The 12363-nt window shown below is 37.6% G+C and overlaps 1 protein-coding gene across 1 annotated transcript; it reads right to left on the bottom strand.

Annotated features, from left to right (window-relative positions):
- Positions 1 to 7472: 7472 nt before the first annotated feature.
- Positions 7473 to 12027, bottom strand: LOC149844513 (sugar transport protein MST6-like). Its single transcript, XM_089994635.1, has 4 exons — positions 11757 to 12027; positions 10838 to 11160; positions 8899 to 9528; positions 7473 to 8152 (listed from the first exon to the last, which is right to left on the bottom strand). The coding sequence occupies exons 1-4, from the start codon at positions 11887 to 11889 to the stop codon at positions 7697 to 7699; spliced, it is 1542 nt and encodes a 513-aa protein (XP_089850761.1). The 5' UTR covers positions 11890 to 12027; the 3' UTR covers positions 7473 to 7696.
- Between the last annotated feature and the right edge of the window lie 336 nt (positions 12028 to 12363).

Genomic DNA, 12363 nt, shown 5'->3' on the forward strand with positions numbered 1-12363 from the left:
AATATGAACACCTCACCAGTCGTTGCTTCCTCCAGTCACGGCTTAGAGACTTCTCCCGTCAACATCAGCTTCAAGTATCCGACTGATTTTTGGGATGATGTACGCCAGATCGTTAAGGACACAATGCGTGACTACTTACATGAAACAATTGTCGACATTCACTGGGATAAGTTTAACAATTTTTTGTTGAATAGAAGAGCTTCGTTTGCAGGTGCCTCTCAGGTATGAAAGTTTCATGTGATGTATTGCATGTCATTAGATTTCATATAACTTTGATTGCCTTAACTTAGGTGCATTGCATATAATTTATTTTAGTATATTTTGTTTATCAATACTGAACTTTTATATAATATTTTAGTATAATATTTTTACTGCCTTAGAACACATATGAGCATGATAGAATCACATATATAATTTTTTACTGCCTTTGAACACATATGAGCATGATAGAATCACATATACAATTTTTTTACTGCCTTAAAACACATATGAGCATAGTAGAATCACATATACAATTTTTTGTCCGCCTTAGAGCACATATGAGCATGGTAGAATCACATATACAGTTTTTTTGACTGCCTTAGAGTACATATGAGCATGATATAATCACATATACAATTTTTTGCCTACCTTAGAACACATATGAACATGATAGAATCACATATACAGTTTTTTGACTGCCTTAGAGCACATATGAGCATGATAGAATCACATATATAATTTTTTTGACTGCCTTAGAACACATATGAGCATGATATAATCACATATACAGGTTTTTGTCTATTTTAGAATACATATGAGCATGATAAAATCACATATACTATTTTTTGACTATCTTAGAGCACATATGAGCATGGTAGAATCACATATACAGTTTTTTTAACTGCCTTAGAACATATATGAGCATGATATAATCACATATAGAGTTTTTTGCCTGCCTTAGAACACATATGAGCATGATAGAATCACATATAAAGTTTTTTGATTGCCTTAGAGTACATATGAGCATGATAGAATCACATATAAAGTTTTTTTGACTGCCTTAGAACACATATGAGCATGATATAATCACATATATAATTTTTTGCATGCCTTAGAACACATATGAGCATGATAGAATCACATATACAGTTTTTTGACTGCCTTAGAGCACATATGAGCATGGTAAAATCACATATACAGTTTTTTTGACTGCCTTAGAACACATATGAGCATGATATAATCACATATAGAGTTTTTTGCCTGCCTTAGAACATATATGAGCATGATAGAATCATATATAAAGTTTTTTGCTTGTTTTAGAACACATATGAGCATTATCGAATCACATATAAAGTTTTTTTATTGCCTTAGAACACATATGAGCATGGTAGATTCACATATACAGTTTTTTTACTGCCTTAGAGCACATATGAGCATGGTAGAATCACATATACAGTTTTTTTACTGCCTTAGAGCACATATGAGCATGGTAGAATCACATATAAATTTTTTTTACTGCCTTAGAGCACTTATGAGCATTATAGAATCATATAAAAAGTTTTTCTACTGCCTTCAGAACACATATGAGCATGATTGAATCACATATAAAGTTTTTAACTGCCTTAGAAGATATATGAGCATGATATAATCACATATACAGTTTTTTACCTGCCTTTGAACACATATGAGCATGACAGAATCACATATACAGTTTTTTTACTGCCTTAGATCACATATATATGAGTATGATAGAATCACAAAAACAGTTTTTTTACTGTCTTTAGAACACATATGAGCATGATTGAATCACATATAAAGTTTTTTTACTGCCTTATAACACATATGATCATGGTAGAATCACATATACATTTTTTTGGCTGCCTTAGAGCATATATGATCATGATTGAATCACATATAAGTTTTTTTTACTGCCTTAAGAACACATATGAGCATGATAAAATCAAATATACAGTTGTTTTACTGTCTTAGAACACATATGAGCATGATAGAATCGCATATACAGTTTTTTTACTGCCTTAGAACACATATGAGCATGATAGAAACACATATAGAGTATAATTTATTTCAGTATATTTTGTTTATTAATATTGACCTTTCTTTTCTCGTGTAGGTTGCTGGCGATAATCAGCGTAGTGGAGCTGAAGGGACAGATCAAGATAATGAACAAGCGGACGTACAAAATCTTGACGACGATTAGATTCATGTGTTGAATTTGTTCTACCTTCTTTTTGTTTCAAAAATCTAAATATTGAATTGTAAATAATTAGAACTTGTGAATTTTATAGTGGATCGATTAATGTTTTTAGTTTCCTTTTATATGTATTTTGATATGTACTTTGTTTTTTATTCACAGGAAATATAAATTGTATCACGAGAAATTTTTTCTTGATATTTAATTTTTAAATATTTTTTTATTTTTTTTGTTTACGATAGATTAGCGACAGATATATCCGTCGCTAATTACTATTACCATTGAATGCAGCAACGACTATAAATCTGTCGCAACACCAAAATCGCCGTATAGTAACGATGGCCTTGCGATGGATGTTGGCATTCATTATTCCATCGCAACTTAGCGACAGAACTGGTGACTGATACATTTTGTCGCTACTTAGCGACGTAATGGGCGACAGATATATTTCGTTGATAATTAGCGTTGAAAATTTCACGATGAAAGTTATCTATCGCTAATCTGATGCTAATCCGTCGCTAAGCTGGATAGCGATGGATTAACGACGTATTTAGGTCATCGCTAATCCACAGGTTTCTTGTAGTGATCCCCAATTTTTTACTCAGCAATATTTATGTAGTATCAAAATGCCTGTATTGACCCTTGATATACTAAAGTAACAAGAACCATAAAAACCTTTAAGAAATATGATTATTTGGAACTAGAATGCATAGTTGAGACTATATATGCCATGAAGCTAGAATCATCAAAATAAGCATGTGCTTGGATGAAGAGAGAAACCGGAAGAGAAAAAGCTAGACAAGTATCCCTTTTCCATGCAGCATACAGATCTTAACAAAAAAGAAAGCAGCACAAAGCTGGCTTTTTTTCACGAAGTACGGGAAACTACCATCAGAATTAGGGACCTAATCGTGCTTACGGACGCTGTCCCGACAGTGTAAACATGTGGCGTACCCCTTGCCCCCAAGGAGTCGCCATGCTTTCGGTTAAGGCAAGGGGCTGATGCTCATGGGAATGGAACCCTAGCCACCCATCTAGTGGCCAAGGCCCCTTCCACTTCATAGAATACCTTGGGGCTTAGCACAAAGCCCTCTTGAAACAATATTGACTACAGAGCTTGGAAACCATGATAAAAGATAAAGATCAAATGCTCAAAAGTAGTACACTTCACAACTTCTTTAACGAGCATCACAAGAGATCTCAAACAAAGTTTAACTAACTTTGATTTTCTCTCCTTTTGTTAAGGTAAGGGATAACCTACCTTTACCCCTACCTATCTAACCTGAGTTAAATATTTCAAAATTACCAAAAACATCCTTCTGCTTTATCCTCAACTAATTAACTTGAGCTAAATATTTTAAGTACTTTAATTATATATATTTATCCAGGATTGTACTCCAATGTCCCATATATTATTATGCTATCTAAAGCTGAAAAAATGTGTAAAATCTAGATTGAAAAGTATATCTTAATTTTGGGTTGGAACTCTGTTCGGTTTTGATTATTCATAAGTTCATAACATTTAAGGGCCGGTGGATGTAATAAAATTCATAAACGGCAATCACATATTTTTAGTCAATAAGGGGAAAACAAAATCTTTAAAATACTTTAAAACGTCTTCTACTATGCTTTTCTTCATGCTCTAGATACTGTTCTTCCAGAGCATCAACAGCTTTGAAAAAAAAAATGGTGGGACTCATCTAGCAAGGAAGTAATTAAGCAGAAGCTTGGCACTTTCCTGAGGGCAAGGAGTAAGCTCACGCCAGGACAGCGACCATAAGTACAGCAGGTAGAGCCAGCGTCTTGGGGTGGTTACTCCGTATAAATATTAAAAAAAAAGTAATTAAGTAATCCAACCATGATGTTTGGGATGCCATCCATCGCATGGATGAACAACATGGATTCATGATGGATATCCCTGACCCGATCCACAATCTTTCAACAACAAATCAGCCGTTTTCTTCGCGGCCATCATCTAAAAATAAATAAAATAAACATAATTTGGTGGATCATAAATAAGTGGGGTGATTGTCATGTTTATGGCTTTTCTTTTCTTTGTCACTGTAAAAACGTCACAGGATGACTCATCTCCAACCCCTTTTGGGTGATTACGAAATCCACATTATGTCACTACTGTTTGGAGACTTTTTGACATGTGAATATGTGTGATCCAAACACCAAACTTTTATGATGAAAATCCCTTTTGGGATTGCTTTCTCTCTGTGGTGAAACAAATCCCCAAGCTGACTCCCGTGAAATTGAATCTCTGGCTGAAAAAGTCTGTTCAATTGGATAATGCAGAGCCTCCCCAACACGAGAAGTTTGCACCTACACCTGCACAATTGGGCTTCTCACCTACTTCTCAAGTCTGCCTTATCTTAAGAATTGTAGTAGAAAGAAGACATGCTTTCTTATCCTTATTGTGGTATCTGTTGTGCATGTATGATGACAGTTCATAGTTGATGGTGAGTAGGGCTGGTAAATGAGCTGAACTAATCGAACATAGCTTGTTCGGGCTCGATTCATTAACTTAATGGATTGAGCTCGTGTTCCAGTTTAGCCAAACTCAACTTGTCCCTGATTGAGACCAGCCGAACATGAGCTGGCTCATGTAAGAACATTCATGTTATTTATACATGGGATATATGTTTTTGATATATTACCCTTAAAATATATGTTTTTATATATTATACTTAATAATTCATATTTTATGTGCATTCTTCTCGTTGTATATATATTTTGCGTACCTTTTTTTTATATTTACACTTAAAATATGTATTATACATAAATTGAAGAGAGAATGATATGATACCTATTTAGTATGATATATGACAAAGATGAAGTGCTAGAGTATTTCTATCGACGGATCATGTCCTATGAGGGCAGAGTCTGACATTAAATTACTTTAGTGTGGTAGTTGTAATAGTTGCTTTTGACATCCCTACGTTCAGCCTGATATGGGGCCACCCGTATTAACTTTGGCTTAATCACTACGAGTCAGCATGGGCCTTTTTTCATGACCAATGACTGAGCAAACAGATCATGCAAAGAATCAGATCACTCATTGATGTGAGAGTGGTCCATTTCAAAGATGAGGAATCAAGAAATGTAATGCAAAGTATACTTTTGGATCATCATACCCTGAAGTTAGAGCCCAAGATGGTAGTTCATATAAATAGGCATAAGCATAAGGTGGGTAAGAGTGGTGCCCCCCATGTGTTGGCTTATTGCTTATCAGTGATAATTCTTACAATATTTTCATAAATATAGAATAAGTGGAAAAGGTTCTTAAATAGGCCACTGGACAAAATCATTGTGGACTCTTGTTGTCAAAACATAAAAAAAAATACGACCCACTTGGAAAATAGAAGTGATATACGCATCCAAAGAAATGTAACCGGAAACAAGATCCCATCATTTCAAGGTCCCATTTGTACAAAATAGGGTCATATATTGAAATTAAGAAGAAACACAAAGGAGATTTTGGTGGAAAAGAATAATAAGAATTACTTAGATCAACGGCCCGTCCAATTAAGAGGGTGAGATGATTCAAAAATATATTTAATACATATAAATTTTAAAGAAGAAAATACATATATATATATATATATATATATAATTATTTTTTTTTTGGACACCTTACCGTGGAATAGGGACTTCGGATTAATCCCTGTCACTGATCGTGCATGCGATCAATGGCAGATTTTTTTTCGCAAAACAGGTCGTCAGCATGATCACGGCCTTCGCTAAAGGCGGTACAGTTATTTTGAGTGATGACTCTAAGGCCTTTAGCAGGGGTAACGACTGCTGCTAAAGGCTTCTGAGGCAGACGCGCAGCACATCTGGTGTTCGATGATATTCCGCAATATAATAAATAATAATAATAAGAGCACACCTCCGTTCTTAATGGTTGACTTAAAAAACCTCTTATTGATCCAAGACATAAGATCTCTATTTATTAAATTATTGGATTTAATAAATTTCACGCTTATTGGATATTGGAATTTTGTAACTTTAAACATTTTTTGTACTTTATATTATTTGACCTGTTTAGATAATTAAAATATTCTCATGTAGAAGAGAGAGGGAGAGAAATGTAATATAACTTCTCATAAAACTATATGAAGTTTAGGTAACTTTCTAATATGGTCCACGATTTTAACTTTAATAATTCTGGTGACTCTCTCTCTCTCTCTCTCTCTCTCTCTATATATATATATATATATATATATATATGGAGTAATGTACATTATGCAATTTTGACAAGTCTGTTAGGCTTTCCTAATCTCTCTCTATTTGGTAATGTAACTTCCCCTCTCAAGGGTTCTCATCTAGATCAGGTTTCCTAACCTCTCTCTCTCTCTCTCTCTCTCTCTCTCTCTCTCTCTCTCTCTCTCGTGCATGACAGGGCATTATGACATAATATGTTTAGAAACTAAAAATGGCATTTGACTCAATAAAGCTTCTATGTAATTTTTATTAACTTTCTAAAAAAGACTATTTTGGTGCACCATTGTCCCTCTTTCGTCTTTAAGTAGTAAGATAAAGATAGAAGCCCACAAGGGCTGTGCTCATCTGGTCAGGGCGACTTGTGATGTCATCGAGCGATCAAGGCATCACAAGTTCTAATCCCACAGGGCATCTCTTGCCGTAAGGTCGAAGCTGAGTGTACTCCCAGTGAAAAGGGAGACTTCAAAGGTTTTATCAACTAAAGGCCTGCCAATGGGTGGTCGGTGATGGAGAGGAAGGGTTTGCCCTTGGATACATATATATATATATATATATATATATATATATATATATATATATATATATATATATATATATATATATATATATATATATATATATATATATATATATATATATATAAAGTAGCAGCACAGAAGCAAAGTGTATATTACAAACCCAGCCTACTTCTAGATCTTTTTCTGGGAAAAAAGTGGATAAATTGTCACCCATCCACTTTCATGCTTGATGGTCAAAATCAAGTGGTTGAGCATAAGAAGTATGGACCTAATCCACAGAGAGAGCCCAATGTCACACACCTGGATTTTTTCATAGACCAAATGAATATGGGCCACATATTGTAGGAGGGTGGGCCCAGATCTTGTTCTCGGCGAGGGTTTTCTTTCGTTTTAAGAATAAAAAAACAGAGATATGAGATACACATGCCATCCATCATGAGGAACCAACGAACCCCACCAAAGCACCATCCACATAAAAAACCATTTCCCCCCAAACCAATAGGGCAGAAAAGATACTGGAGCATCGGAGATAAGCAACCACATATACTTTAACATTGAAAACTAACTTTCTGTTATATACACTGAGGAACTTGAAATGGTATATGTTAAATAACACAATTCCAATCACTATGACTAGCACATTGAAACATTTGACTAATAAAACAACTAGAAATAAGAAGAAAAAAGCTGAAAAAGAAGAAAGAAAAAAGAAAACATTTTAGTAGAAACAGTTGCCACCTTCATCTATCATCACTTATGCAACTGTCTTGGGCTTCTGCATCTCCACCTCCTCGTCGGTGGGGAGGATGCTTCCCCAGAACCAGTGGTTTCTCCACACGAGAGTCATCTCCTCAATGGGGACGTTCTTGGTCTCGGGCAGCATGAAGTAGATGAAGATGGTCATGATGAGGACCCACCCGGCAAAGAAGAAGAAGAGGCCGAACTTGAAATGGCAGAGCATGGCCAGGAAGGCCTGAGCAATTGCAAAGGTGAAGAGTAGGTTGGTAGAGACATTGATACTCTGCCCGGCCGAACGGATCTCCAGTGGGAAGATCTCGCTGGGAACCAGCCACCCCAGGGGACCCCACGACCAGGCAAAGGCGGAGACATAGGCACAGATGAAGAAGACCACCAGGTTGGCCTCGCTCTTGCTCAGGCTGCCCGTGCCGGAGAGCCCGAACTTGTCTCCAAGGATGATTCCGATCACCACCTGCAGGGAAATTAAGACAGGGAGGCACAAAACAATGAGCCAACAACAAATTGGAAAAAAAAAATCTAACGAAATTTACAGTAAATATTTTTTTTTATTACGAGAAACCTCCTATCACTTGATTAACTCACTTCCCTACTAAGTAAACACCGGATAATCCACCACCGACCCAATGCCTTATGTTCAGGAAATGGGAACCTACTAAACATAGATTTTCGGTGTTTTTTTTTAATTCTGACCTGATTCAGCATGTTTGATTCATTAAATTTTGATGGTTTAAAATGTTTACCTCATTTATCTCAGTAAATTCCATATTCATCTATTTTACCTCATTATTAACTGCAATAATATAGGCTAACAACTAAAAGTCGAGCTTATTATATTATATATAAAATATATATTTGTATATTATATATATAATATATATATATATATATATAATATATATATTATACAAATTTATTTATAACTTAATTTATAAGCCATAGCTTGGTCCAAATACGATGCTACGGGTTCCAAGATGAGAAATCAGTAGTAGTTGCAAGCTTAAATCCTTGAAAAAAATCTTTATGCTTCCAAACAAAAACAAATACGAATAAATTCATTTTCTTTGAATTCCAGTAATTTAATTTTCCCACTTTTTACAACTTCATAGAGCACCGGTTCCCAAAAGACATAATCATGAACATTACCATCACCGCCACGAATTCATTCGATGAGCCAAAGGTCTGGAAAAGGAGGGTTACCTGACACAGGAACATCTGGACGCCACCCTCGAGGAAAAGGAATCGCCTTCCCCACTTGTCCACGGAGTATACGGACACCAGCGTCGCCACGACGTTCACCCCTCCCGTTATGACGGCGGACATGAGCGAGGCGTTGTTGCCGAACCCGATAGTCTTGAACAGCACGGGCGCGTAGAACATGATCACATTGATGCCGGTGAGCTGCTGGAAGAAGGGGATGGCCAGGGCCATCACCAGCTGGGGCCGGTACTTCCGCTTCAGGATGTTGACCCAGGGGTGCTCGACTTGCTTGGACGCCTCGCTCGCGTCGATGAGGTCCTGGAACTCCTCTTCCACGTCGGCGGTGCCGCGTATGCGCTGCAGCATCTGCTTGGCCTTCGCGCGGTGGCCTCGCTCGATGAGGGAGTTGGGGGTGTCCGGCAGAAAGATGGCACCGACGGTCATGATCAAGGCTGGCACCGCGGCCAAAGCCAGACTGACGCGCCAACCCCACCCAGCCTTGATCTTGTTGGTGCCGTAGTTAACGAGGTTCGCGGCAAGGATGCCGATCGTGATGAAGAGTTGGAAGCCGATGTTCAGGGCACCCCTGATCTTCGCCGGGGCCATCTCGGAGAGGTAGACGGGTACTGACTGTAAATTTCAGAATGAAACGGTGGTAATTTCATCAATTACAGGAAGAAGAGGGCAAAATAACGGTGAAATTATTTTGCTTTTTTTATATGTAGATAGATGGTGCAAATTACGAAAATGTCACTATTAGAAATCATGGAAAACCGACGAAGTAAATAGACCAATAAGGATGAGAACGGTAGCCAAGACAATTAACTGCTTTTTTTTTTCTTTCCAAATTGAGGCGCTGAAAAATCTATGCAAATGGACAACGTATACATAATGGCCCGTTTGAAACGTAAAAGTATTTTTTTTAATAGAATATTTTGAAAGTGGAAAAGAAGGGACAAAGCAACGACCTTTCTCGATAACGACGATTGACAGCAATAAAAATTGGAAGGATTTGTCTTGGAAGGAATATGTTAAGGCATAACAATCACTAGTCATTTGACTCAGTATTTGAAATTACTGCCATTCCTAATTATCTTTATTGTAATAATTAATTATTTTCTTTAAAAATAATTATAATATATCCGCAAACTACTACGGCTACTAATGATCACGATGATGACGATTATAGTTATAAATGTAACAGGAATTATTAGGTGTTCGGCCCCGAACACTGGATCTGCTTAGACCCGTGACATTGTTGTCTGAATCGGTATGAGCCCTGATTCGATTTTGGCCGATTGGATTCTGAACTGAATAGAGACAAGTATGAAATGTCTACGCAGACTTTAAAAGTTTTCGCCGTACCAGAAAAGGGAGAGGAACAGAGAACCAAATCAAGGTGCCCCAAGACAAAGAAGGAAAAAAAAAGAAACACGGAAATCCAGAAAAGGAGCAGAAACAATAAAACAAAAGAAAGAAAGAGGAGTATGCAGCTTCGGAAGTTATCTTTTCATCCATGGATTCCTCTTTTCTACGTCAGCCGAAAGAAAAAGACTCGAATTGGAGTAAAAATACAATTATCCAGGATAAAAATAAATACATTATATAAAAAAATCCAAAATGCAAAGGAAGAATACTCAGAGGGGTTGAGCAGAGCCCTGAGCAGAAGAAAGGTCAGACTCTGAAAAAAGTTCGCACGAACAACTCATGAGAAACACAGACAAAACTCACAAAAGACAAAATGGACACGGCGAGGAAGCTTTTAGGGAAAAGGCTCAGATACATAAAACACAGAGCAACTGAAAGGGAGAACGAAAACAGAGTCAAAGAAAGTCGGAAGACTCACACAACATGTGCACAAACGCGCACGCGTGCGAGCTCATCAGAAAATGCGAATAGGAAAACAAAGAACGGAAGGAAGGAAAAATCGATTCCTCACCTGATTGGCGAAACCGACGCCGATGCCGAGCAGAATGCGGCCGATGATGAGCATGGCCACGTCCTTCGCCGCACCGTTCACCGCCGCTCCGACTAGGAAAGTGAATCCGCCGAAGAGCATGGACGGTTTCCGTCCAAACATACGAGTCACCGCCGATGCAAAAAAGGAGGCGATGAGTCCGGCGACGTAGAGCGACGACGTGAACGTTGTCAGGAGCTGGCTGTCGAACTTACAGTACTGGTTCTGGTTACTATCGGCCTTCATTTTCCGGTACACCGACGGGAAGAACCGTTTCAGGAACGGTTCCATGGACGTTACTCCACCTAAAATTCCGAAAAAAAAAGTTGACTTTATAAGAAAAGAAAATTTAAAGAAGATCAATAAAATTTCTTTCTTCATCAACTAAAATATAGAAAATTAGCAAAAAAAGAATGCCGGTCTTTTGTTTGAAAAGATGTAACAAAAAACATTTGATCTTCATTAATATGTTGAAAAAGAACGAAAAAGCAATTTTTTCGACTCCTTAGAGAATAAAAATCAATGAGATCAAAATAAAAAACATAAAGAGTAGTTCTGATCCTCTATTTGTTGATATTTAGATCCTGTACATAAATCACTATTCTTTACAAATAGTCATTCTTCGCAACTACGAACTAGAAACTAGAAACCAGGACGGATTTCTTCTCCACATTGCTCCGGAAATAACAAATCCAGAATATTTACAAAAATCTCAAAAAGAAAAGTGAGGAAAACTCCCGTTCATAGCAAATCTCGACGTGAAATCGGATCTACACGTTGGAGAGATCAAATTTCCTTTTTCTTTTTCTCAACAAAAACCAGAGACCAACTTTTCCGAAAATCAGAGAAGGTGAGCCACCTAAAAAACAGGAAAAAATTCAGGATAACCTCAGATCCAGACCTGAAATCCCGATATCATATCCGAAGATGAGACCACCCGTGGCGGCGACGATGCACGTAAAGACGACGAACAGAGTCACCTTCCCGGTGTAGCTCTTCACCTCGCCGGTGTTGACAAATCCACCGCCGGCCATTTCCGATCCCTCTAAGAAACTTGCCGGAAAAGTAAAACCAGAGAGAAAACAAACAACGGAAAGGAAAAGAAATCAGCAAAGCAGGAGCAAGACAGAGGACGAAGGACGGAGGGAGACTGCCTGAAGAGACGACGAGGAAGAGGAGAGTGTTGAGGCGGGTATTTATAGACGACGAGAGGCCTCTTTATGAGCAAGTCTCCGAACCCGAAAAGGTAGCGTGGGAAAGGTGGTATCAATTTTGGATAATTATGCAAATCCGGATAAGGAATTAACGGAGAGAGTCCGGTCTGAGTAAGTGTTGTGCAATCACACGGGAGCCGTGTGGTGCTCTGGCAAGTGGGACCCGGTTGATGTATTACTTAGGAGATTGGCAATAGCAATAGTTTTTTCTTAGGGTTTTGCAACGAAAGGATTTTATCCTACGACATATGATGTCATAATATCCTTTGTTAATCCTAGACCTCCAACTGATGC

Source organism: Nuphar pumila, chromosome 2 (genome assembly GCF_984573655.1).
Source record: "Nuphar pumila chromosome 2, dmNupPumi1.hap1.1, whole genome shotgun sequence".
NCBI lineage: Eukaryota > Viridiplantae > Streptophyta > Magnoliopsida > Nymphaeales > Nymphaeaceae > Nuphar > Nuphar pumila.

Bases quoted from the DNA above. Each gene is read 5' to 3' on its own strand.
- LOC149844513 (XM_089994635.1), bottom strand. From the start codon at position 11,889: ATGGCCGGCGGTGGATTTGTCAACACCGGCGAGGTGAAGAGCTACACC. The intron at 9,529-10,837 runs GTGAGGAATCGA...TGAAATTTACAG, and splicing joins GCGTCGGTTTCGCCAATCAG to TCAGTACCCGTCTACCTCTC. The intron at 8,153-8,898 runs GTAACCCTCCTT...ATTTCCCTGCAG, and splicing joins TCCAGATGTTCCTGTGTCAG to GTGGTGATCGGAATCATCCT.